This window comes from Actinia tenebrosa, unplaced genomic scaffold, assembly GCF_029948245.1.
Source record: "Actinia tenebrosa isolate PJP-AT-01 unplaced genomic scaffold, QUT_ActTen_1.0 PGA_scaffold4__44_contigs__length_22323623, whole genome shotgun sequence".
Classification (NCBI taxonomy): domain Eukaryota; kingdom Metazoa; phylum Cnidaria; class Anthozoa; order Actiniaria; family Actiniidae; genus Actinia; species Actinia tenebrosa.
Genome location: NW_028292581.1, coordinates 17,596,487 through 17,623,815, shown reverse-complemented (window position 1 = coordinate 17,623,815; position 27,329 = coordinate 17,596,487). Strand labels below are relative to the sequence as shown.

The following is a 27,329-nucleotide window of genomic DNA, read 5'->3' as shown; positions in this document are numbered from 1 at the left end:
TATGTTGTAATAATTGATTGAGTTTGGCTTTCTGTTTTCAGAGGTTTCGTCAAAGCTTTGCTGATTATAAATCAAGTGATGTGGTAAGTTGTGTTGTGGAAATCAAGGATAGCTTACTGATAGCACACTCACCTTTGGGGTCTCGGGTCTGTGAGTTAGCCGTGCCCTGACTTAGATCAGCCCAGAGGTTGTTTCAGGGTTCTATCTGTGAGTTATCCATACCAGATCGGCCCAGAAGTTGTTTCAGGGTTCGATCTGTGAATTAGCCATGCACTGACTTTGATAAGCCCAGAGGTTGTTTTAGGGTTGGATCTGTGAATTAGCCGTGCCCTGACATAGATCAGACCAGAGGTTGTTTCAGGGTTAGATCTGTGAATTAGCCATGCACTGATTTTGATAAGCCCAGAGGTTGTTTTAGGGTTGGATAAGATTTGAAGTTTGTTTTTTTGAAGATATACTTACATACATGAGACATACTACATGTTTTGTATTCCTTATTTTCATACTACTGTAAGTGCTTTCATATTAATTCTTTTGTGGTGTTTTAGAAATTCAATGCCTACAAGTATCACTGGAGTGACAATAGAGTACCTGTCGTCCTTGTGGTAAGTGTGCTGTAAATACATAATAGTTTGTGTAGTCCATCATGTAGCACTTCATTTCATGAAAACGTTTAACAATCAGGTTTGGAATGCCTGTGGTTTTCCACAGAACACCCAATCAGGCAAAAACTTAAAAAGTTTAATGATTTGTTGTCTTATTCTAATTGCTTGTTTCCTATAGGTTACTGCATGTTCTTTGGATCAGATTGATGCTAGAACACAGAAGAAACTATGCTCCTATGATTACAAAGAAATGGAAGGCATAGCACTGGTAAATACAATTTATTATTCTTTCTTTGTTTGTTTTTGGTGTTATATTGCATACCTGCATTAAGACTGTGAAATCCCAGCTTTATTGCACTTTATTTGGCAAAGCCAGGGAGGTAGGAGCATGATTTTTATTGTCAAAGGGGGGTGGAGGGTGTAAAATGAAAATTAGGTTGTTTAGCAAATTTGATTTGATTGTTACAGTATGCACTAGAAGAGCAAATGCTATAGCTACTTCTATTTAAAAAATATTATTTTTGAATATAAGAATTTAGTTTTATTGAAAAGTGGGGGGGAGGGGGCTATAGCCCCACTAGTCTCCCTGGCTCCTACAGCACATCACTGCAACACAAGTTGAGGTTTAGGTAGCCAATGACTGATGTGGACCTGCATTAAGATTTGTCCTCAGAATGTCTTTTTAAAAACAAAATGCTACGGATCTCACTGAACTGTGGCAACGCGTCAAAAATTTGTCTTGCTACCACACCCTAATTCGTCTACTGACACACCTACTTTTGTTACATGTATTACAATGAATACCTTACTGGCAATGTGCTAGATCCGAGACAATGACAAAAGTAGGTGTGTCAGTATACGAATTAGGGTGTGGTAGCTAGACAAATTTTTGGCATGTCGCCACAGTTCGGTTAGATCCGTAGTATTGTTAATCAAAACCTCATCAAATTTTATTAATTTTGTCCCCTTCAATAATCAATGATGATTGGTTCTTTACTATTGCCCTCCAGGTGTCAGATTACCCAGGAGGCTTTGTAATACTTTATGGAGGCTTCAGTAGACTGGTACGTCATCAATTTCTGTTGTATCATATAATTTGAATAACTGTTATAAGTCTTGCATTCTGATTGGTTGGGAGTCTATGCTCTCTTTTTTCTGTATAAAAGACAGCTGGCCTAATTTGCATTCTATAAAAGAAATATGCTGCGTTCGCTCAAGAAGTGTTGAGCAGTACTCTGCTATGCAATTAAATTATTTTTCTGGCTCTTACAGTACAACTACTGTAACTAGTACCACTTAGACCAGTTAGGCAACTATGACTTATGCAATCTGACAGTCTAAGACTGCACGAGAATGGTCATTTGACCCTGATATTAGTGTAAACAACTAGATAGCCATCGTCAATTCTCTTGGGAATAAAAAGATATATGTTAAAAGGCTATTGTTTTCTGCCTCTTTCTGATTGGTTCCAAAGTTAGATTGTATGGTTTTCATTCCCCAATGTGATTGGTTCTTGCTGTATAGGTGCCCTGAGTTATAGTACATAGTTGCACTGCAATTCTCTCATGTTCCAACATTCCCTGAAAGGTGCTGCATGTATATGTGAATAATTATGCTTCTGAAAGTTATAAAATCAAGGTCTACTATACTCAATAAATGTGTTATATCAATTACTACGTATCTCTTTGCAGCACATGTTTGTGACAGATCAGAGAGATGAGCTCATTAGAAAGATGGGAGAATATGGAATGGCATATTTAGGAATTGTTATAAAGTAAGTAACAGTTAACTAGAAAATCAGATATTCTCTCGTGATTAAAGATGTCTGTCTGTCTGTCTTTCTGTCTCTTGCTTGAAGTTTGATTTACAGTATACTATGCTTAGATGTACTGTATGCTAATAATTAATCCATAAAAAGATGTTTTCACTATTTACAGCACACATCATTAAACTCAGATGCTGATTTTTACAGAGGGAGAATAACTAAAAAACCTGGAGCAAAAGCCTTGTGCACAGTAGAGAACAATAAATTAAGCAAACTTAAGTCACATGCAGTATTTCATTCGAACTCAGTCCAGAATCAAACCTGTCACCCCAAGGGTGAATTACTCAGTGATGAGAGACAGTGCCGTAGCAGCACATGTTACCCATGTCACCCTTAAAATATATAAAGAAGATTGAAGTTCTGATTGTTGTATTTATTATTTGACATATCCAGACAAAGACCAAAGCCAATAAAATTTGATCAGTTTCACAAACACAGATTTGGAAAATACAGGTGAGTTTCTTTGTGCGCAACATTATTTATTGCATGACCTTACCCCTATCTTCCATCATCATATGAACAGTCCACCAATAACTGAATAATGGTCATGATGCCCCCTTGTCATGATGCCCCCATCCAAGATGCCCAGTGTATACCATGATGCCCCAGTGTATACTATGAAGCCCCTAGTCTGTACTGCCATGACACCCCCATAACCTACCAGCATCCTTCTGATTTGGAAGCAAAACAATAATGGTGAACAATGGACAATGTCTGGCCAAACCGCTCTTGGGCCAATTCTCTTGACTGTTCACTTTGATGAACTAAGCAGTAGTCTGATATTGCCAGTTATCATTTCCAGCCATTGAGCAGCCATTATTTTTTGCTCTGGATATGTGACTATAAGACCAGGTAAACAACCCCCAAATGACAGACAAATAGCATTGTTTGTCTTACAGTGCCATAGCACACAAGCTCCCTAGACGTAACATTTCTCCTAAAATTAGGAAAACATTTTTCATCGGGTTTCTTACATTTCCTCTTACAGTGAAGATGAACATGTAACGTCTTTAGCAGAATTCAAAGTTCACAAAATTACATGCAGAAATCCTGTGAGTAAAAAGATGTATAATATATATATATATATATTCTTAAGTTAAACAATGTAATTTATCTGATTTGTTGGTTGGTGATGATGATTATGATAGTGATGGCAGCAGTGAACAATACTATGATGATGTTGAATGGAATACTCTAGGATACTCTAGGAATGACACATGGTCTGAAGTTGGATGTTTTGTTGGTAGGTGATGATGATGATAGTGATAGTGAAAGCAGACATTATGTTGGTAGACAATGATGGTATTAGGGAAGCACGGGTGGCATAGCGGTGTGAGTGCTCGCCTCTCATCAATGCCACCCGAGTTCGAGTCCCGCCAGGCTCAGTGTTGTATATGAGTAGAGTTGTTTGTTGGTTCTCTCCTGTGCTGCGAGGGTCTTCCGGGTTCTCCGGTTTTCCTCCCTCCGCAAAAATCAACTCCTAAATTCCAATTCGATCATGGAATGAGGGCCACAAGTTTGTTAGCCACTGGCTATTAAGTGCTACCCTCGTGAAAAAAGGACGGTTTTTTTATTAGTGATGGGGACAGTGACAGTTTCACTGACCATAACTATGATGGTACATACTATAGGAATGACGCATGGTTGGAAGCATTACATTGTGTGCTATTTGTACTAGAAAATCAAGGATAATGATGATAGTGATGCTTACAGTGACAATGATGGTGATGGTGAAGATAGATCAAATTCTAGAGAATGATACATGTACATGGTCTGAAGTCTGAAAACTGCAGTTAGGGATATTATTTTAAAATGCAAAAAGTATTCTAAATATCCAATCTGACCTGGGTTTTTTTAATTTTAGGATCCTGTGGCCAGAACACTGTGTCTCTCAGAGTCCTGCATCATTGAGCGCGACCCTGCCACATATTGTATTGTTAGCTGTCAACCTTTATGTGATGTAAGTAATAGAAAAGAAGCATGGGCGCTTGCCTCTCATTAATGCAACCTGGGTTTGAGTCCCGCTGGGGTCAGCGTTTTATGTGAGTGGAGTTTCTAGTTGGTTCTCTCAGGACTGTACTTCGAGGGTTTTTGTCTCTGGTTTTTTCAGTGACTTCATTGCTCGGCAAAAATTAACCAACTTCCAAATTCAAATTCGATCATGGTACAAGAGCCACAGGTTGGTTAGCCACTGGCTATGAAATGTTACTCTAGCAAAACAGGAACAATAAACTTACAGTTTTTTTCTTTTTTTCTTTCTTTCTTCTTTTAAAATCTAATGCGTTTACCACTCCTGGGTGGACAGCTTCATGCCTAACAGGCCTTGTGACCCAATTGATAAGACAGCCCATAGATTGAATTAGAATTTAGAAGTTGATTTTTGTGGAGGGATTAAAAACTGGAGTACCTGGAAGGAAAACCCTCGCAGCACAGTAGAGAAACAACAAACAACTTTACTCACATATGACACCGAGACCGGCGAGACTTGAACCTGGGTCAGATTGGTGAGATGCGGCACATTAGCAGCGCACACCACCTGTGCTTTTTTAATGAGTGGTGTGCCATCAAATACAGGGTTTCATCCCTGAACTCATCACCATGTTTGCAGGGCTGCTAAGACTCATCTTTTGTGAGCAGAGTTGATCCCTTGGTTCTCTCCTGTGCTCTTAGGGTTTTTCTCCAGGTTCTCCAGTTTTTCTCCCTCACCTACAAAAATCATGAATCACATAACAAGAGCCACAAGTTTGTTATGCACTGACTATTAAGTGCTAGACTCGTAGGACAAGGACAATTTATAATTTATTGGTTGAACTATAAAAAATCCTGCAGCACCACGACCAGTAATGCTATGGAATTCTACACAAAATGCCGACAATTCTTCTCATCAAATAGCAGTGTAATATTGATACATGATGTTTTGTTCAATTCTTGATTTCCAGGTCTTCACAATGATTAGATATGTAGAAAACCCACAACTTCTTGCTATAGAAAATGTTAAGGGAGCAGTTAAGACATATACATCAGTAGATAGGTGAGTACAGAACTAATATTATATATTATAATAATCATAGTAGTAATAAATTATGCGTTCAGTGTGTAATGAAATAGACTGGAATACCGAAGACGTGGTTTCGATTCCCACCAAGGGCATTTGATATTTTTCTCTTATTCTCTCTATTATAATTATATATAAGTTAGGAAAATTGAAAGAGAAAGAGGCCGGTAAATATCTGTACAAATCTGTAATTTAAAGTAAGAGATGAAATAAGAGAGTAAATAATAATAAAAAGAAAAGAGAAAATAAAAAGAGACAAAAAAGGTGAATACAGCTTGTTATTTTCACAATGAAGCTTGTCTTTCTTAATGGAGAAAATGGATAAGGTATCCAACTGTGTAAAAATTAACTCCTAATTTCACTTGTTATCAGTGGATGAAAAACCACTCTGTTGTTGAAGTGCCACTGTTAAATCTATTGATTCTCTTTAGGGATTCTTTATTAGCAAGTTTGTTGGATGGTGTTCGAGCTAGTGGTAATAGAGATGTCTGTGTTAAGATGACACCTACAAAAAGGGGTGAGTAACGTGCAGCTAACTTGTCAATAATCAATCAATCAATAAACGTTATTTAAAGAGGGTGACGTTACTATTAACCTAGTGAGTTATCTAACATATGGCTCACGCTACATGCAAAGTTACAAATTGTAAAACTATAGTGATTAAAAGTAAGCATGATAATCATGAGGTGTATCCCAGTCATACCTCATTTCTGACTAAACGTTACTGTCCCAGTTCTGGCCGGACATTGTCTGATGTCAGGCAGTTATTTTCAGCTCTGCACTCAGTAGTCTTATGTGGACAACCAGTTATATGGACAAATTCTCTGGTTTCTGTAATGAAAACTAGCATTAGTAGGAAGCACAGATGACATATCGCTGATGTACTTGTCTATCACCAAGGTGACCCAGGTCCAATTCCAAGAATCGGGATGGTATGTGAGAAGAGCTCCTTGTTGGCTCTCTCCTTTGTTTTGAAGGAGTTTCGATTCAATTCCACTGTTAATTTTAATTTTTTCCTATTTTTAACAAATTTACTGTGAGAAGGGTTTGATATGCACAAAATAACCAGATTGCCATATATTTTTTTCTAGGCTTCAGACTGGGACCTTACATCTCTCATTTAGATGAGGAAGTAGAGAGTACTCATCTAAGATTTTTAGCAGTACCACCAGGTAAACACTCAGAATGCAACCTTCATTCACCTGTAGAGCTTACCTTTTTTCAACAGTTCAATATTGCTCTGCTTACTATCTATAAAATCCCTATACGATGCTGTGCTTTGTTGTGCCATGCCTAGTGGGCTGTGCTGTATCATGCTGTGCTGGACTATGCTATGCTGTTCCTTACCTAACCATATCCTGGGGCTGGCAAACTCTGCTTTTTTCTTGCTGTACTGTGCCTTTCTGCCGTGCTGTGCTGTGTTGTGCTGTACTGTGCTGTTCTGTGCTGTGCCATGCAGTGCTGTGCCATGCTGTGCTGTGCCATACTCTGCTGTGATACTAGTACACTGAAAAATGTGCTAGTTCTTGTTAAATATAGCTTATAGATAAGCTGTGCTGCTGTATGTACAGTGTTCCTTTATGCTATACTTTAGCCATTACATTTCTGTTTTTCTCTTCCATAGTTTCGAGGTGCTTAATAATTATTTGTGCAATAATATGCTAGACCATACAATATGTATTATTTCATACTTACTATAAGACAACTTCATTTACTTTTCCTAGGCAAGTTCTCTGAAGCAGTGGACAGGTTTAACTGTAACATTCCTTACAATGGGCTTCTCCATGCTGTCTCTCAAGATGTAAGTTTACCTTTCTGCATCTGTAGTAAATTATTCATGAATACAGACACAGGGCTGCACTTTTTTTTTGATAAACAGGTCATTTATCAGGCCAGAAGGATGGTTGACCTAATCATTTACAAGTCAAATGATCATTTTTACAGAACATTTTGTCTGATGACCGGCAATTATTTGTTGCCTTGCATGTACAAATGTCTTTTTCGATTATCAACAAAATAATTTTTTTCCTTTAGGGCTTTTTTGCAGAAAACAAGGAGAGGCTGATTACTGGTGCTATAACAGCTCTAATTGAAAAAGAAGGTATGATACATCTCCTCTCATGTACACTTTGCATTGTCTTAGGCTATTATTCCAGGATCTTCTCTGAGTAAGTAGCTGTGGGGGAAAGTGGGTAAATATAGAAGATACATGTAAGATCAAGAGAGCATGAATAAGAGAGGGAAACTTTTTAATAACGTGTGTGCCATGTAAATTCCCAGTTGGGCTATTTTTAGTAAGCCGATGCAGTTTAAATTTTGCCTTACCCTACTCCTGTGTGTCATCAATTTGCACACATGCGCTCTTTCCGTTTTGTTTTTAGCGATCAGAGCAATTTAAATGAAAAGAGCACACATGCACAAATTGATGACGCACAGGAGTTGGGTGAGGTGAAATTTAAACTAAATCAGGTTACTAAAAATAGCCCAACCTGGAATTTACATGGCGCGTGCTTTATTCAAAGTTTCCCTCTCTTTTTTATGCTCTCCTGATAAGATACAGTAGTATGTACGTACATGGAATTGAAATATGTTGACCAATAATTTGAATAACTATTGTTCTGCACTGACTTTCTTCTCATACATGTACATGTAAAAAATGCTTTTATGTTTCCACGTGAACACAAGGCTAGTCAGTCCAGATATTCAGTATTGAATTAAGACTTAAATGGTAAATAAACATTAGTTTTTCAAACTGGTTCCCAAATTTTGATTCGGTGTACAGAATAATGTTTGTAGAATATTGTACACTACTCTTTAGACATTTACTTATTCTAGCCAAAGTGTGTGAAAATATAATTCAAACTGGATTTCATTACTACTGTACATGAATGATATATATTATTCACTCAGTATTTATTTATTATTTTGCTTTTGTTCTCAGGGGACCAAAGCACAGTAACATTAGAAGAACTTGAAGGACAGTTTCATGCTCTGAGGAGATTAGTCGCATCAAAAGCTGGCTTTGATTGCTTCACTACTCTTCCCAAGTAAGCATCATTATTTTGATGTCTTCATGACAGGGATCTCTGCTGACGATTGATTAAAGGCAATTCATATAGACACTACATTACACCACAACCAGTTTACATTACACTACACACTGCATCTCACCAAAGCATATACCAAACCATATACTAATTGATTAGAGGCAATTGTAAACACTACACACTACATCAAAACAAGTTTATATTACACTACACTACACTCTACACTGCACAACACCAAACCGTATACCAAATCATAGGATTTCATTTGATGTTTTCATGACAGGAATCTCTGCTATCAATTGATTAAAGGCAATTGTACACTACACTACACTACACTACACTACACTACACTACACTACACACTACACTGTATTGCACCAAACCATAGCATACCATACTACACTTGAGTGCACTATTATATTATTCTATACTACAGAGCTGCACATTAAAGTACAACATACTGACACCACACCATAACCACCACAACATTACACTGTGTACGGGCCAACGTATTGTTACATTTTGCTTATACCACACCACGGCAATCTAACTGGTTTGTCACTATAGATTCAGAGACAAACTTGGTGTGAAAGTTATCAAAGCCCTAAAGAGGAATGATGATGGAGTCAACCATGCTGCCATTGACATGATGTGTGCTTTGATGCAGGTACTATATACAATAGATTACATATTATAATATGATGAATAGTCCCTTTCACAGTTCCCTGAGCCATCTTGAAAGGTAGCAGTACCTTTGCATCAAAGCCAGCTAAACGGTGACTGCAATGATAGACTTTTTTTAACACCTTGGTCAATTATCCACAAGTCTCTATCATTACAACCTCACCATTCATCTTGCTTCAATGCAAAGGCATGGCTACCTTTCAAGATGGCACAAGTAACTGTGTAGGGGACTATAAGGGAATCCAGGGGGACATAGCAGCAGTTCACTCTCCCCTCACCTCTGGGGTACCAGGTTCAATTCTTGGACTCGTAATCATTATTTTACAGTGTAGATCTCTCCCATGAGTCGAGATTTCAAAATTTTTCTTCAACTTTGTGAAATCCAACCTCTTAAATTCCAATTCATTCTGTGAGTCAGCTGTGCCCTTACTTAGATCAGCCCAGAGATTTTTTCAGAGTTCAATCTTCAAATTAGCCATGCTCTGACTTAGATTAGCCCAGAGGTAGTTTCAGAGTTCAATCTGTGAGTTAGCCATGCACTGAATTAGATTTGCCCAGAGTTGTTGTAGGGTTCAATCTGTGAGTTAGCTGTGCCTTGACTTATTAGATCAGCCCAGAGGTTGTTTCAGGGTTCATTCTGTGAGTTAGACATGCTCTGACTGAGATCAGCCCAGAGGTAGTTTCAGGGTTCAATCTGTGAGTTAGCCATGGCCTGACTTTGATCAGCCCAGAGGTTGTTTCAGAGTTTGATCTGCAAGTACACGTAAGCCATGCTCTGACTTTCATCAGCCCAGAATTTGTGTCCTACAGTAGTTCTAATAACCTGTGATTTAGCCATGATATTCTGACTTTGATCAGCCCAAAGGTTGTTTCAGGGTGTTGATGAAATTTGGTGTTTTACGCTACAGGAGGGGAAAGGGGGGATTGGGCAGGTGTGGTCTGCATGCAGTTCCCTAATACAGACAGAGTATCCATTATCCATTATAAAAGTTTATACTATTCTCTTTGTCTCGATACAGCCAATGCATGATAATTACGACCTGAGGCAGGAACAGCTAAACAAGTCATCACTGCTGTCTTCAAGAAAATTCCTTGCAACAATCTTAGAAATATTTAGTACACATGTTGTAAGTTCAAGCTGAAATAGAAAACACATGCGCATGCTGTGTGCAGTTATAAAGCAATGGGGGTTGGAGAAGTGTTAGGAGGAAAACGATACTTAGGGGAGTGTTTCTCAACACTTCTCAAGTGATCTGCCAATCCCAAAGTGCTTCATAACTCCACACAGCACAGCAAGCAAGTTATTTTTTCTTTCATAAAATACATGTATATTATTTTAAAAATATGTGCATTACACTAACCCTTGTACATTGTTTATAACCTTTGGCCAACTTTGTTCTTTTGTTAGAGCCATAATTTATGAAATTTTGTTCATGACAAGGAAAACAAATGTTGTTGCTGATAAAGCTCAGTTTGTGCATTTTTGTTGCTATTATGGTGATATTAGTTTCAATATTTTAAACACCACCAACATGGCCACCTTGTCTTCATCAGTTGACCTCCTTGGAAATGGTTGCAAATAGTGTTGGTTGTTGTTCATAGTTATGCATACAGTTAATTTTGTTATTGATGCCAATGTTGATGATCAAGGACAGGATGAGAATGGTGGTGTTGGTGATGATGTCAGTCAAGACTGACAGCAAATAAACCATATTATTTTTTGATATATTTCAGAATCGAAGCACTGGTGCCCTTGTTATCACTGCCTTGCTTGACTTTTTAACCTTTGCCCTTTGTCCACCTTACAGGTAAGTTAAGGGTAGTACATGGCAGAAAACTGTTTACTGATTATAATTATCAACATAGTGGTAGTACACCCAACACTGTATCAAGGAAAATAACTTTTAATTAGTAGTTATCAATTCATTGACAAGTGCAATATGACTTTCACATGCTTTCAGTTCGACCCCATTGAGCTGCGCCACTGCTGTACTTGCAGTGGTGATGAGCAATGACAAGTTTTATTCTTTTTTTATTCATTATATTGGGTTTTTTTAAATAGTGAAACCACTGAAGGCAATCAGTTTGATACACTGCTAGAGATGGTAGCAGGTGAGTTCTAGTGATCTGTAATCCAATTTCTATGTTTAAAGAAAAGTGTATGGGCCTTTATTACAAGGCCTGCACCCATTTTTATAAAATAAATAAAATAAAATCTGTTCTTTTTTTTGAGTGTACATTTGAACCCAATAATTAAACTGGAAAAATCTTTTTTCCTGTCTACCATGGCTGCTGCATGAGAAAGGCCCATTGACAAGTTATAAACTAGTCTCACAGCTGTCATTAGTGTCAGTCCTAGATCCTCCCAGACCCTCCCAGACCCTCCCAGATCCACCACTCACATCTGCTCACTCAACCACAGCATTCCTTTTTCTATTGTCTGGGCCTGGTTGTATGAAGCCTGGATAGCACTATCCGGCAGATAAATCCTAATCCAGTGGATAAGTCAATGCTGTTATCCAATAAATTTATCCACTTGATAAGATTTATCTGTCAGATAGGGGTATCCAGGCTTCGTATGACCGGGCCCTGGTTTTCAGTTCCAATGCATTTACCACTCCTGGGTGGATGGCATTAATGCCTAACAGGTTATATCAACCCGGTTAGCATAAGGCAGCTAATAGATCAAATTAGAATTTAGAAGTTGATTTTTGTGGAGGGAGGGAAAAAATGATGAAGAAATAAAGAAATACTAATCAGGGATTCGCACTAACGACTGCTGAACATGAGATAAGCAGTAACTATGCATGCAAAAGACTACGTACTTATTGACTGAGTGAGAGGGCCGTAGAGGAAAATATTTGGCTCGAAGTAATGCCATTCGGACCGAACGCAGCAAGATCAGTACAAATGAACGAGAACCAAATATTTTCCCTTACAGCCCAACCCAACTCAGTCAATGAGCATTTTATCATATGACCCTAAATAAAAAAGATATTTTGAAAGTTGCAAATTATGTCAATACGGTCGCAGGTTTCAAGCAGGGCTGTATGGATTCGTACGGCCCTGCTTGCTCAAAGCTGTACGGCCTTGCTACTAGCTCAAAGCATATGGCCCTGCTCATGCCATTTTCCCAAAGGTTTTTTTAAGAGCACTCCCCCAGGCAGATACAGGTCATATGATAATAAATCATATTTGCCTGCTAACCATTTGAAAGTTAATATCAAAAACATCTTATATTAATATGAGTTACTCTGGGTAACTATATACATATAGTCTTCATTTTTATTTGGGTAGCATGGGTGGTGTTCTATATACATATAGTCTTCATTTTTATTAATTTTATTTATACCATTCCTCAGAATTAGGTAGAACCATATTCAAGTTGTTCCAGGTACTGTGTTTAGCTACCTTAATTCCTGGTATTTCTGTTACATACTTGGGATGCATGTCATGTCATTAGCCATTCCAAAGTTGAGGAAAAAACTGGTCGATATTGCAGTTTTAGGGGACAAAATAGATGCCATCTTGGAAATGACTCCCTTAAACCATCAAGGCCGGTACACACAAGGGAGCTTGCTCACACAACACGCTCCCACAACACGCTCCCGGAGCAAAGCTCCCTCATCTGTACCAACAATTTCACACAGAAAAAGAATGTTGTGCAACAAACTTTTGCTCCTGGGTTTAATGCTCCCTCATATCAAAATGGCTAAATATGATGGAGCAAGCTTGAGGAGCAAATCTGTTGCAGAATTGTGTTTCAGGAGTAAGCTCCCTCGTGTGTACTGAAAAACTTTAATTGCTGCTCAACAACCTGTCTCCAGTTGGCCAATCAAATTGGCTTATTTGTTGGATTTAAAACTAGTTCCCATGCTCCAATCGGGTTATTTCAGCGTTTAGCTCCCTCGTGTGTACAGGTCTAGCAAAATGACCCAGGATCACCTAGGAGTGTGTTGTTGGAGCAACCTCCCTTGTGTGTGCAGGCCTTCACAATGCACTTCAATGCCAACACAACCTAGTTTTTTCCTCATCTTTAGAATTGCTAATAGCCGTGATGTTGGTTGACTTCTAATAATAATAATAATAAGACTTAATTTCAAGAGGGTTAAACACTAAACAGTTATAATAACTGATAAACTTGTGACCCTTCTGTTTATTTATTCTCATGAGTGAAGTAATGCATGTCATGCTGAGTCATTCTCCATTTATTTAATATTTCTAAATAGCACCCATCAATGGCTATTGTCAAAGGTGCTGGTATGGTCATGAAGGCAGTTATAGAGGTAAGTAAAACAATCATTTTGACTTTGACCAATAATAAAATTGTTTATCATATAATTATCCATAAAATACCTATATTTCTCCTTTTCGAAAAACTGATATTTTCATTATTTTCACATGTGAAAATATTGTTACCATGTGTATTCAAGCTATTTGTTTATGAATAAAAACTTTTTATGATAATAAAAAGCTTATTAAGTTGATTTTATGGATAAATATATAATAAACAGAATGTTACATGGGTGCTTGGAGATACGAAATTTACCTTCTCATGTTGAAAATCAAAGAAAAATTTCGTATCTCCACACGCCCATGTAATATCCTTTATTTATTAGTATAAAAACCAACTATAATGAAGACAACAAATTAATGGCAAGAAGTACTATACCTAATCAAGTCCATTTGCCTTTCACCTCTGGGGTCCCCATGGGGTTCAATGGACTACTTTGACTATGTGGCGGCCATCTTGAATCGCAATGCATTATGGGTCATCCAGGGGGCAAATAAAGCTTTGTTACAGTAATGATGTTGATTGATATTACAGCTCACCACAAAAGAATACAAAATATGAATTAAGGCGGCATATCGAGATTATTTTTATCATCTTTGTTTTGCCTCATGGGAAGATAGCTGTCATATCATTGAAGTAGTCCATTCCTGAACTTTACTTTGTATCATATGTGACTAGAGTTTGATAGGTCTCCCTAAATTCAAGGGTTTTTTCGGGTTCTCTACTTTCCCTCCCTCCAATACAATCTTTGAGATAGCTGTGCCCTGGCTTACATCAGCCCAGAGGTTGTTTCAGGGTTCAATCTGTGAGTTATCCATACCTTGACTTAGATCAGCCCAGAGGTTGTTTCAGGGTTTGATCTGTGAGTTAGCCATGCCCTGACTTAGATCAGCCCAGAAGTTGTTTCTGGGTTTGATCTGTGAGTTAGCCATGCCCTAACTTTGATCAGCCCAGAAGTTGTTTCTGGGTTTGATCTGTGAGTTAGCCATACGCTGACTTTGATCAGCCCAGAAGTTGTGTCAGGGGTTGTTTTAAAGTCATAAGAGTAAGGAATGGATGCTGATCTTGCTCTTTTTTTCTAAAGGAGGGGGATGCAGAAATTGCAGCTAAGATGCAGGATCTAGCCTTGGCAGAAGGTGCTCTACCTCGTCATCTGCACACTGCTATGTTCACTCAGAGTACTGATAGTAGACTTCTTACAAATAGGTAATATAAAAATTAAACTCTTGTAAAGATCCTAAATAGTTTGTTAAGGAATCTTTGCTAACACTGCTTCAAATGACTCAAGATTTAAAAAAAAGTTCAATGAATTTTGGGTTTTGAAGTAAGTGTCAAACAAGAGAATCAGTGTTGCATCTGATATCCAAACAGAGAGAAGCACGTGCATAACAAAAGTTAGCCAAAGCAAAAGTGGAGCAGATTGTATGCTAATTAAGATCATGCAAACTTGTTCCACTGTAATAATTTGCTTTATTTTCTCTGAGTAAAATATTAATGACTAAACTTGTTTTGAAGCATAAATTTTGTTTTTAAAATACTCATGTTTGAAAATTATTGGCTATTTTCCCTCAGAAATGTGAGTCCTAAATATTTTTGCAGCTCCACAATATGAGGTCTATCAAATAAATATTGAATTATTGAGATATCTAATTTTAGTATATTGTTGCATGCAGACAGCTGAGTCGGCATCTTGTTGGTCTTTGGGTAACAGGACATCCTACTGCCATGGGTCTCTTAAAAAGGATTCTAGTGAGTTATGCTACTAGTTTGACTTTCTAACAACATCATAATTGTCATATTTATTTACCTGTGTATCATTTAGAATAATTTGATGAGAAAAATATGAAAGGTTTATGAGTAAATGTAATATTTGTTACTTTTTTCTAGCCCCTTGGACTTTTGAATTGTTTGGACAGTGATGAAAAGGTAATGTCTTGTTCTGTGTCTCTTTTTTTGTTTGTCTGATTTTCGATTTATTTCCACGTATTGATCATTTTATGTGACTTGAAGTTGTGAAAGGCCTCTTGGCCCTCTTCTTCAGTCGTTTCACATTGGGCTCGTAATTTACCTATTACACATGTTCTTATACAATTCCAAGCCCATCTTACACGACTTACTGCCTCATCTCTATTGATCTATGATGTCTTATGTTTAAAGGTTCCTGAAAAAGAGATTGACAAGCTTCATGTGAGAGACAATGTCAAAGCAGCAGAGGTACAGTATGTCATGTTCTCCATCATATATATATGTAAACTATGTCCTTCTGTATTCCCAAACCAAGCTCTCTTAGGGCGCTTCCCATTAAGTCAAACCAACCAGTTCTCAAATGGTACGTGTCAGTTCTCACTAGTTTTGAGAGTTTGCCACTCAGACTGGTCAGTTAGACCTGATGGAAAGTGCCCTAATTCTCTGTCATGTTGGCCAGTATTTTATCATAACATCAGACCATTAACTGCATTTCAGCATAGGTGCAGATCTTGGGTTAGTATCTCACCCAAGATTGGGGATATGGGAAAAGGAATCTCTGAGAATTTAAAATTGATTTTTTTTCTGGGTTCTCAAAATTCTAGATGCTAAAGATACTACAGGGCTAAAAATGATGAAGTTAATTGTTACCAGCTGTCAATGTCCAGATGACTAGCCTAAGAAGCATTTTGCTGGCCAAGTGCCAGTTTTGGCTAGGCATTATCTGTTGACAGGGGCGGATCCAAGGTTTTTTCGAGGGGGGGTGCACTTATTTGGCTTATGATTTCATGAGTGATGACATCAGTAAACAAGAAAATTCTAGTTTATGGGGTTATTTCTACGCATGCAGCATTTTGATATGTGATAATAAATCGAAATAATTCACAGTAAGATACAGCATATTTTGTATCGCATTTACAAATAAAAAATGAAAAATATATAAATGTAGAGCAAAGGATCGATTAAGATTAATAGGCAACAATTCTTAAGAAGTCAGCTTCTCTCGGGGGGAGGGGGGGGGGGTGCGCAACCCCTGCACCCCATAGCTGGATCCACCACTGGTTGACCTGGTGTTACTTTTAACCTTGCACCCCTGTCACCTGTACTTTCGTGTTGGCCCTGCCTGCACCCTATTTTCCTCTAGTTATTATTTCTATGTATCTATTGCTGGATATCCTAATATTCTTTGCAAATTTTCCATTGACATCAGGACTCTTCCAAGAGCAAGAAGAACATTTACTTGGTTCAACTTGATGCTGTTATGACTCACTGGAGAACTAAGGTTGGACTAAAGTCGAAAGAGGTAAGTACATCTTTATACACTGGCAAGCAATGGGGTTTTCATTAAGTTTCACTCCACACTCTTTCCTCATAGTTTGTTAGGTTTCAAGGAGGGAGGAAAACTGGAGAACCTTGATAAAAACCCATGAATCAATGGAGAGACCTAACAAACTTTACTTGCATGTAATGCTGGGTCCAGAAATCGAACCAGAAATCTAAAACTTAAAATCTAATGCATTTACCACTCCTGGGTGGACGGCTTAATGCCGGAGAAACCGGAGAAGCCGGAGGAAAAACCCTCGAAGCACAGGAGAGAACCAACAAACAACTTAGTATACTCACGTGCTACACCTAGACTGGCGGAGCTCGAACCCAGGTAGCATTGGTGAGAGGTGGCCTATTAGCAGCTTGCACGCCACCCATGCTTTCTGTTAAGGAGACTACAGAGGAGAGCGTACTACCATTATACCACTCTCTGAGCTCTTTGCACGCTTTATTCCCATGGAAATGCAAGTATGATAACAGTGTTCTGAAGACTTCCAGCTGATCTCAAAATATAGTGATGTAGAAATGACGTCACTGCAAAACAGAGGTGTCGTGAAGCCTGTGAAAATTGACCAGCAAAAATAAAAACCTGTCCACCATTGCAATAAAAATATAAAAATTAATTGGTTATTGTGTCGCTGTCTTCAATCTCTTATTAGCAATAAAACTTTTTTTTTTTTTAATTTGTTGGCCTTGAAATCCATAAACTTCAAGAGGAAAAGGGACATGTCACTTTTAAAAATTTTATCGACTTTGATTGGCTAACATTTTTCTTTCAGATCTGGTTGTTGTGCTAACAAAATGATTTCTAAGGGTGTAAAAACGTTTTTTTTTTTACTACAGAATAACATGAAACCAGTGATATTGAGGAAAAGAAGGCAAAGGGTCAAGAGTGATGCCAACTGGGAGTTGTTTTACTTCAAGTAAGATTTATCTTATGGTGCCGCAAGATTTGGTAGTCAAAGAAAATATCAGTTGCATTAATTTGAGAATGTTCCATTTGTTTTTGAGGACGCAGCATGGTGGAGTGGGTTAAAGTCCCGCTGTGGCCACTAGCTGAGACTGTATTTGTCCTGATTCCTGATTAGTTCAAATTCAGTTTCTTGACCATGCTTGTAAATAGCCAACTGGTTTGCCTCCTTGCCAGTTGGGATTCTTAAAAAACACTTTATGTTTCTATTTCTTCATTTCAGTTTATTAATTTATGGACTACATTGTAAACTAGCAGTCAACTACTGTAGAAGTGTACTTTTCATGATAAATATGGTTAATTTTTGTTTTTTGGTTTTTTTTTGTTTTTAGATTTAACAATGACCATTCTACTCCAAACCTCATTTGGAATTATAAGGTAAAAATAAGTAATTCTACATTTTTTTCCTAACTTTTCGATATTAGAGTAAAAACACTAAAAGCATGCAACCTATAGACCCCTTGCATGTGATGTCAAAGCAGCTTAATTTGGAGGACAAAACGAAAAAATTTCAATCCCCTGAGAATTGGAAACCTATTGTTATGTCATCCAAATTGAGCTGCATTCAGACGTGCTGCAAGAGGTCTATAGTTTTCTTTGGTAACAATAGAAACTAGAATTAGCATACTTTAGCACTATTTAGTACTATTTAAGTTGCACCCTTTTAGGGCTTTTACTCAAACATTAAAGAAATGAGAAAATTTAATTAGTGCTAAATAGTGCAAAGTACTGCAAACGTTTAGTGTTCATACTCTACTCATACTCAGTTCCGTTCATTGACCACGAATAATAGTTCAAAGTCTAGGCTGGAGTTGCCGCGCATAGTTTATCATGCGCGGCAAATCCAGTCTTGGCTTGGAACTATTATTCGTGGTCAATGAACAGGAATGTAAAATGGAGTATTCTTGCATGTACATGACGTTGTTGTGTTTATTATATAGTGTCCATTACATCATACATACTTACTTGTCAATCGCATTATTACTATACTTATTAAATACTATGCTGTTACAAATAATGTTAGAAACTGATTGATATTGGGTTTCTCCTTTCATTCATTTGTTCCATTTTTGCTTTTTTGTTCCTTTGTTCAATATTCCATCCATCCATCCATCTATTCATTCATTTATTAATTCATTTATCCATTCAGTCATCCATCCATTCGTCCATTCAGTTGTTCATCCATCCATTCATCCATCCATCTAATCATCCCTTTATTTATCCATCCATTCATCTATCCATCAATCCATCAATCCATCCATTCATTCATTCACTTATTCATTCGCTTATTTTCAGACAAGAGAAGAACTGCGTGAAGCATTAGAATCAGAAATGAGAGCATTTGGAATGGACAAGGTAGGGCAGTAGGATTACACAATAAAATAATAGACTAAAGCAGCATGTCATACTACAGACTACTTGGAATATGTTTAAAGCAGGGAGCCCTGGTTCAATTCCTGGACTTGGTCTCACATGTCTCTTCTTTGATTTGAGGATTTTCTCTGGGTTCTCTGGTTTTCTACCCTCCACAAAACCAAACATACTAATTTCCAATAAAATTTTAGGCATGTGTCATTCCCTAGAGTATTATTTCTTTGTTTAATGGTTGCACATGAAAAGACACATGAATATGGATACGACTCAAACAGAGAATCTTATTTTCAAAGGAATGACACATGGTCTGAAATGGGAAAAAATGCCCAAATTAAAGAGGTAAGATTGTGGGAATGTTTTAAGGGTGAAGTAAATTCCATCCTGAAAATATGTGCACTAAAACAGCCCCACAATGTACTTTATTGCCAACTCAACCTAACTTTTTACTCCATCCTTTTATATCCAGGATCTTGGTGGTCAGTACACTGTGTCATGGAATCATCAAGAGTTTGAAGTCCGTTACGAGTGCCTGAGTGATGAGATCAAGATTGGTGATTATTACCTGAGGCTACTGCTTGAAGATGAGGAGGACAATGTTGATATAACCAATTCGTAAGTCTCACCATCCCATTCATCTGTCCAGCTAGTTTTGGCAAAAGTGAGATAAGGAAGAAGGAATGTTTGGAACAAGGGGCTGTTGTGCGGGAGGTTGTGTTTTCAAGCTTCGGCCAGCCTAACACTTAATTAAAATATCTGAGTAAAGGTGCAGCCATTGCTTTAAAATTACCTGTAAATGGTTAGAGAGTCCTTGAATACAGTAACATTTTTATATAGAACTAATATTTGTTTGTTGTTGTCGTAAGATTGGAGTTCTTTAATGATTTATACCATCGCTTTTTGTTGACCACGAAACCAAACATGAAAGCCATGTGTTTACAGGTGGGTCATGATATTACACAAACACTTGATTAAATGATTTCTTAGACTGAGGTCAAACGTTGAACTTCGTATGCTCCTTACGCATTGATAACAATGGACAATACTCGAAGGCGGGTTTCTTTAGTTTGTCATTAGCTTCGGCGCACGTTTGAAATTTGAAATTTCAAGTTTGAAATTTGACCTTGGTCTTAGAGCACAGCTGAGGGACGGACCATTAGATAGTTGATGGGGGTTGCGTAATCCCCAAAAAATATCGAGCAAGCACTTTTGCTATAAGAAAAATATCTAACGGTAAGCAAAAAAATAACGTGCAAGGGTTGATCCAAAGAAATAAATATCATGCAACCTAAATTCCTGCAACCCCCTATCATTCATCTAATGGTCCATACCTTATCTCATAGTACCTGTGCATGCTAATGACATAAGATCTTTTAATTCATTCATTTAGTGATCATTTAGATCAATTTGATCATCCACACCAACAGCGGTGTATTTTCGACTATGAAAATGCTTACAAATATATTGCATACAGAATTTTATAACATTGCTTGTTTGCATTTCAGGCCATGACTAAAGTATACAGCAAATGTTACGAGGAAATCGGTGCTTTTAATGACACTCGTTACATCATTGGCATGTTGGAAAAGGTAAAAGTCTAAAAAAATTAATAGTCTTAGATTATCGAATGGGATTAATTTTTTGGCAGATCTAGAAAGTTTTCATTCCCCTTATTACCGTATGTCGAAAAAATCAACTTTTAAATTCCAATTGGAATTCAGTGGATGAAAACCCACTCTGTGAAAATGCCATTCTGCTAAATCTCATTATTTAGGAGCAGGCGTAGCACAGTTGGTTAATGCGCGGCCTTCAGAGCTGGAGGTCCATAGTTCGATCCTCAGGAACTCCACGTCTGTTTCGACTTCTCTCTGTTCTGTGTAGCTTTAATTAACTTAATACCCCGTAAAAAGGAGCACTGATAGTAACAGGGGGTAGAGGTGAACATGAGCCCCTGGCTCGCGAGAATTGGGCAACCACTCCCCGCGTAATCGAAGTACCTTTACCTTTCTTATTAATTATCATTACTTCTTGATCCACTACTCACAGAATCCTTCTCGTAGTTCCTCTAATCACAAGGCGTAATTTTACCTTTACGGCAAGATATTCATGTCTGCAGTACGGCTGCAATACGACCACATACATGCTGTATCGTAGTATGCACTCACACAAAAACCGCTCTACGATTATTTATTAGAATATTATTAGTCAGTATTAATTATCTGTTTCTTCAGGCCAGTGATAAGCTAGAGAGAGATCGTCTTCTCTTGTTCATCAACGCTCTCATCAAGAACAAGGTATACCATAAGCACGTCTGTATACACAGCATATTATGGTAATCTTTTGAAAGGCCTTTATTAGGCTTAATTGATGCTGTTTTCATTTTATGACACTCAAGGGTAGGGAAGGGGAAGAAGGAAAGAAAGAGGGTGGTGGGGGGGGGGGGGGGGGGGGGGGGGAGGGGTGGTGGTAGTGGGAGACAGGAAGGTTTTTGTCCTTGTGAGCGGTGAACGTGGCGCGAAAAGCATGAGTGGACAAAATGACCGGCCCTAAGCATTTTTAGAGCTTGAAAGAACGAAGCAAACGTAGCAGTAAAGTGAAATTGTTTTTATTCTTCCTTTCCGTATTTCTGGTTCTTGTCGACACGTATATAATTAATTTAGTCCCAAGAAAACAGAAAAATACGCAAAAGTTGGGTTACAACCTGGGAATGAGGGCTGGCGGCAAAACAGCTGAACGCGCTGTGATTGGCAGAAATAAATAAATAAATATACAGTTGTCAAGTAGAATGTCACATGATCTGGGAAGAAAAAAAATATGGAAAACATTTTTGATGTTTTTTTTTTAAAGTTTAATTTAATTTTTTTGGGTATTTGTTTTGCAGCGTAACGTAAAAGAGATACTAGATGTGAATGGCGTGCGTACACTGGTAGATCTCATTACCTTGGCTCATCTACACACAACAAGAGCTAAAGTACCAATGCAGGTGAGCCATTATTAACTGAGAACGTATTATTTCAACAAAAGTTGTTTTTATTTTAAAAAAATAGCTGTCAAAGGGGAAGGCTGACTGAAGCCTTCTTTTTGGGGGGGGGGGGGGGGGCGTCCTCTCATTTGATTCTGGACTCGGCATCTAATGTGAGTAGGCACAGTTTTTTTGGACAGACTCTTTATATGTAGGACGGTAAAGGACTTCTTTATTTTCCTCCTTTATTTTTTGACTTGTTGTTTAGTAATCCGTGCGTGCGTGCGGATGACGTCAGGATACGCATGCTGATACTGAGAAAATTTTGCCCACTCAAATGGCCAATCAGAATGCCGCACGATTATGAGAATATGTAAGAATATGACTTTTTCGTTGCTTAGACAACCATGATTGAGGCATCACCAGACTCAGCATTTGACAGTGAAAAGGAATGGTACTATGGCAACAAAGAGAAGGAAAGACTAGGGCCTTTTGGCTTCCCTGAAGTAAGTATACAGTAAACATGATAAAAGGGTAAATTATACACCGTGAAAAGATGAAAAAACGTTTCGGACGCTAATCCTTCGTTGGAAAAATAGAGAAAGAGGTGGTAGAAAGGAGTGTTTATATAATGAGAATAAGGCAAAAGAAACCAATGAGAACAAGGTGGGCAAGGAAACGAAAGAAACAATCAAAAGACAAAAGAGTGGGCTAGTCAAAAGCAAAGCGTTCATTAATCCGTTCATTATGTAAATATAGTGGTGGATCCACTACAATTTCAAGGGGTGTCCTTGTTATCTAGAAATGGATCATACACTGTCCTCTTGAGATTTTACCTTATTCTTTATAGCTGGTTTTCAATCATTCCCAAGAGAATGAAATAACAAAAGACACGGCGACCATGTTGGATGATATAACAAAAAGAGACTAATGACAAATCTTTAGTTAAATTCATCCAACATGGCGGCTGTGAAAGCCATCATTTCCTATTATTTTCAAAACTTCAAATGGGTAGCCAGCCACCCAATCCATACCATCCTTGAAGTAACAAATGATGGCACAAGTCTTAAACTCAAACTCTTTTATAAGCCGTCAACCTTTGAAAATTGAGTGCCCACTGTTGAGAGGTTAGTCAATCTTTTACCCAGAGCTTGCGTTCCTTCTGGCTTGCGGCGAAGAACGAGGGCTCTGGCATAATCCATTTTTTCGAGATCAGGATTTCTTGGACTTCCGATATAACAGCGCACGCGTTCAAAGACTTGCCAAAAATTAAAAACATTTCCCCCCCGATTTTTAAATTTGTACTATGATCTTTAATTTGATCTTAGTTTGGTTTTAACTTTGATTTACTTTTTACTTTGATTATTTTAATCGGTTACATCTCACTTTCCGAAAATCGCGCATGCGCCAAAATGTAGATTATGCCAGAGCCCTCCTTCTTCGCCGAAGGCCAGAAGAAACGCAGGCTCTGTGTACGAGATTGGAGGTAAGTCATAAAATTCCTCATTTTCTTTGAATCATTTGCAGATGAAACAAATGTGGGAAGAAGGGATTCTTCGTCCAGAGACCAAGTGCTGGGCACAAGGGATGGATGGCTGGAGACCTCTTGCAACGATACCTCAACTGAAATGGTACCTGATAGCCACAGGGAGCCCAATCCTTAATGAGACAGACATGTGTGTGCTGGTTCTCAATATGCTTATCAAGATGTCTGAGTTTTATCCTAACAGGTAATTGATAATATGACACTATCCATATGAAACAATGTCCGCGCACAAAAATGAGAAGCACAGTGTGGCGTAGAGGTGAGTACATTCGTCTTTCACCGATGCTACCTGGGTTTTGATTCCCGCCGTGGTCTGTGTCGTATGTGAGTAGAGCTGTTTGCTGGTTCTCTCCTGTGCTTCGAGGGTTTTTCTCCGGGTTCTCCGGTTTTCCTCCCTCCACAAAAAAGAGCTCCTAAATTTCAATCCGATCATGGAACGAGGGCCACCATCGTAAAAACAAGGACGTTTAATTTGTTTATAATTTTCCAGTCGGTTTCCAGTCCATATGACAATAGATATACTTGTGCTACTGATTTGATCAGGATCAATAGGCTCCACTACCTTGTTATCAGTAACAACGCCATTTATATTAAAATTCTTTATTTCCTCAAACGTCGAGGGATATAGATATTTCTATTGATAATGCGATAAAAGGCTCTGTGCCATCATCCCAAGTACCCCGAATTTACCCAGAGAAAAATGTGTAGTTATTGATATACCATGTATTCTGCAGGGATTCAGATGGAGCTATTGTACGCCCTCTTCCACGTGTAAAGAGAATGCTCTCCGAAGCTTCTTGTCTGCCACATGTCGTTCAGGTAAAAATTAAACTGATAACTTTTGTTCATCAATAGAATTTATACCGTGGTTCAGTTCACGGAATCAATAGCCCGTTTGCATGATGGTCATTTTACTACCACTACCGAAATGCTTGGCGAATGTTTTTTCTTATTCAAATTTGTATTTCCTCATGGGAATATTAAGACAATTGCTGCTGATTAACTGAACTAAAGAAAGTGTTTAAACTTAGAACTATCATTAGTTATGCCTAAACAAGAGCCTATCATTATTCTGCGTCCTGACTACGGAAATGGCGTCGTAATAATTGATCGTAAAGAAAGTGTCCAAGGGATTCTGTGTTGGTAGTAAATGACGCCATAGTCTGCTACCAACCCAAAGTCTAGATCCCACTATGGTCAGTCATAGACCTCACCAAGGGCGGATCTAGGGGGGGGGGGGGGGGCTGAAGCCCCCCTTCAGCAGAAAAAAACGATGCTTTTTTATATTGTTTTCCGTTGTGTTGACGGAATAAACTCAATTAGCCCCCCCCCCCCTAAACTCAATTAGGCCCCCCTAAATTTTTTTCTGGATCCGCCCTTGCTCACGAAACAAACTCACTGGGGTATGCTAGTCGTTGGTGTCGGAGTGCAAAGGAGCACGAGGCGGACAGCATAGGATACAAAGTGAATAGAAGGGACCTTGAAATAGTCGAAATAGGTTCCTTCCATTAAAAACAGTGTCATGGTAACACTTTGATTGACATTCACTTAAAACTACTTTGTCCTGACAACGATCCACTCACTCCCATCCCCACCCATCGCCGTATTATTCTGAGCTAGTGTTATAAAAGCAATATTGCACCAGATACATAAAAGTGTTGTTGTTGTTAAGGAGCTTTATAAGAAAATATTTTAAATTCTTAGATGTAGTATTTTAATGGTTGTTTTTTCTTTATTGTAGCTGTTGCTGACTTTTGATCCAGTCATTGTCGAGAAGGTGTCTGTTCTTCTGGTTGAAGTCATGGTGGTACGTAAGATACAGTTGACACTTTGCATGTCATTATTTAAAGACTGCGTCTTCAATGAGCAGTACGGAAATACCGCATGTATTCCATTCTCGTTGCTTCTACTGCGCGTGTACAGTAGAATCCCGGTTATCTCATCCTCCGTAACCCAGGGGGGAAATTCTCGATGTTTCTAGTGGTCTGTTACACATGGACGACATACTCAGCCAGTGTGTGTGGTTTTTTTTTTGTCACCAGGATAATCCCATCATGCCTCGTTTGTACCTGACTGGTGTGTTTTTCTTCATCATGATGTACACTGGATCCAACGTGATTCCTATAGGCAGGTGAGTTCATGTAACCTTCTGTAACCTTGAGGTACTTACCATTTAGACCGATCCATCCAGTTTGAAATTTATTTGCTATTGGTAAGAAAAGAGAGGGAAACTTTGACACACGCGTCTACCGGAAGAACCGAAAAGAGCGCGAAAACCGGATTTCCTCTATCGGAAGTTCAAGTTTTCCGGAAACTTTCCGAAAATCGACCCTGAACTCTATGTATTCATAGTTTTCATGAGTTATAACGTCGGGTGATTTCTATAGGCAGGTCGGAAGAGGTCGGAAAGTTTTGGAGAACTCAATTTTCCAATTTAAATATTCCAGAAAAGAGCGGGAAACTTTGACTTCCGACAAATGGTACACGCGTCTACCAGAAGAACCAAAAAGGGCACGAAAAATGGATTACCTCTATCGCAAGAACGAGCTTTCCGGAACTTACTAAAAACCGCCCTTTCTGTGTATTTATAGTATAAATATGAGTGATAACTGTTTTGTTTGTCAGGTTCCTACAAGAGACTCACATTAAGCAAGCATTTAGAACAGACGAGGTAATTAAAGCGTTTGATTGACTCTTCGTTTTTATCGATTCGATTTTTCCATTATCTGTTCATCCAACACCCATTCATCTCTGCAAAACTCTACTTTTAAATTAATTATTGGTGTCGAAATCTCTTAAGCAAAAAAAGGTTACTTTTAAAAACGCTACCAATTGTTCCCTGCTCTTTGACAAAAAATAAGTTTTAATTTAGAATTAAAAAAAGAATTTATTTTTTCTTGGATCATGCTATCCACACTCCACCCCCTCCTTCGTTTATACTATTTTACTCCTTACGTTACCAGGTTTCATTCGTATTGCTTACTATCAATCACGTGACTTTTTGGGGTTGACTGGGGGGCAACTAGCAGATGTTAAGTCAAAACATATCAAAATAAGTCCTCAAACTATTGTATTTGACTATTTTCGCGACATGAAACCAGAAAACAAGAGATCAAAACAACCTCCAGGATTCTACAAGGCATTAAAAACACAGCTATTACCGGAAGTGACTATTGATAACAACCTATTTAATTATAATCATTCTTATTCTTGTCACATTGCTTTTAGTCTGAAAAACCAGAACTAGTCCAACGTAGTGTCCTCGGTAATATCTTACCAGAAGCAATGGTCTGCTATCTTGAAAATTATGGTAAGCGAAACTTTATTGCTCAGAGTGCATATCTTGATTCCACGACTATAATCTAATCTATTTTTATGTTTATTAGGACCCGATAAGTTTGCTGAGATATTCCTGGGTGAATTTGATTCACCTGAAGCCATCTGGAATTCAGAAATGAGGTACTTGAGCAGAAAAACAGATTTTAAACAAAAAATTGTCAAACCCCGAAAAAAACGTCTGGGCTGTTTCTCTCATGTCGGAATGAAGCTCAATTTGAAAGCATAACAAAAGGTTTTCAATTCTCAGGAGATTGAAATTCTTTTGTTTTGTCTCCCTAATTGAGCTCCTTTGACGTCACATGCAAGAGTTCTATAGGATAGGTATATACATAATTTTAAT

General features: G+C 38.1%; 1 protein-coding gene across 1 annotated transcript in view; it reads left to right on the top strand.

Moving 5' to 3' along the window:
• The window catches only part of LOC116306212 (dnaJ homolog subfamily C member 13), a 76,944-nt gene that overhangs the window by 3,674 nt on the left and 45,941 nt on the right, over positions 1 to 27,329 (top strand). Inside the window, exons 5-45 of the mRNA XM_089037291.1 lie at positions 42 to 83; positions 549 to 605; positions 784 to 873; positions 1,616 to 1,669; positions 2,297 to 2,379; positions 2,824 to 2,883; positions 3,419 to 3,482; positions 4,295 to 4,390; positions 5,370 to 5,461; positions 5,917 to 6,002; positions 6,577 to 6,657; positions 7,210 to 7,286; positions 7,520 to 7,586; positions 8,427 to 8,532; positions 9,100 to 9,199; positions 10,236 to 10,343; positions 10,951 to 11,024; positions 11,279 to 11,328; positions 12,579 to 12,610; positions 13,446 to 13,502; positions 14,595 to 14,716; positions 15,184 to 15,259; positions 15,398 to 15,436; positions 15,668 to 15,724; positions 16,686 to 16,778; positions 17,645 to 17,724; positions 18,104 to 18,149; positions 19,068 to 19,127; positions 19,612 to 19,757; positions 20,009 to 20,084; positions 20,648 to 20,731; positions 21,374 to 21,436; positions 22,024 to 22,125; positions 22,506 to 22,610; positions 23,632 to 23,834; positions 24,385 to 24,469; positions 25,392 to 25,457; positions 25,693 to 25,781; positions 26,276 to 26,321; positions 26,879 to 26,960; positions 27,037 to 27,109. Coding sequence (XP_088893417.1) covers positions 42 to 83; positions 549 to 605; positions 784 to 873; positions 1,616 to 1,669; positions 2,297 to 2,379; positions 2,824 to 2,883; positions 3,419 to 3,482; positions 4,295 to 4,390; positions 5,370 to 5,461; positions 5,917 to 6,002; positions 6,577 to 6,657; positions 7,210 to 7,286; positions 7,520 to 7,586; positions 8,427 to 8,532; positions 9,100 to 9,199; positions 10,236 to 10,343; positions 10,951 to 11,024; positions 11,279 to 11,328; positions 12,579 to 12,610; positions 13,446 to 13,502; positions 14,595 to 14,716; positions 15,184 to 15,259; positions 15,398 to 15,436; positions 15,668 to 15,724; positions 16,686 to 16,778; positions 17,645 to 17,724; positions 18,104 to 18,149; positions 19,068 to 19,127; positions 19,612 to 19,757; positions 20,009 to 20,084; positions 20,648 to 20,731; positions 21,374 to 21,436; positions 22,024 to 22,125; positions 22,506 to 22,610; positions 23,632 to 23,834; positions 24,385 to 24,469; positions 25,392 to 25,457; positions 25,693 to 25,781; positions 26,276 to 26,321; positions 26,879 to 26,960; positions 27,037 to 27,109 — 3,269 coding nt within the window. The remainder of the gene's footprint in view (positions 1 to 41; positions 84 to 548; positions 606 to 783; positions 874 to 1,615; positions 1,670 to 2,296; positions 2,380 to 2,823; positions 2,884 to 3,418; positions 3,483 to 4,294; positions 4,391 to 5,369; positions 5,462 to 5,916; positions 6,003 to 6,576; positions 6,658 to 7,209; positions 7,287 to 7,519; positions 7,587 to 8,426; positions 8,533 to 9,099; positions 9,200 to 10,235; positions 10,344 to 10,950; positions 11,025 to 11,278; positions 11,329 to 12,578; positions 12,611 to 13,445; positions 13,503 to 14,594; positions 14,717 to 15,183; positions 15,260 to 15,397; positions 15,437 to 15,667; positions 15,725 to 16,685; positions 16,779 to 17,644; positions 17,725 to 18,103; positions 18,150 to 19,067; positions 19,128 to 19,611; positions 19,758 to 20,008; positions 20,085 to 20,647; positions 20,732 to 21,373; positions 21,437 to 22,023; positions 22,126 to 22,505; positions 22,611 to 23,631; positions 23,835 to 24,384; positions 24,470 to 25,391; positions 25,458 to 25,692; positions 25,782 to 26,275; positions 26,322 to 26,878; positions 26,961 to 27,036; positions 27,110 to 27,329) is intronic.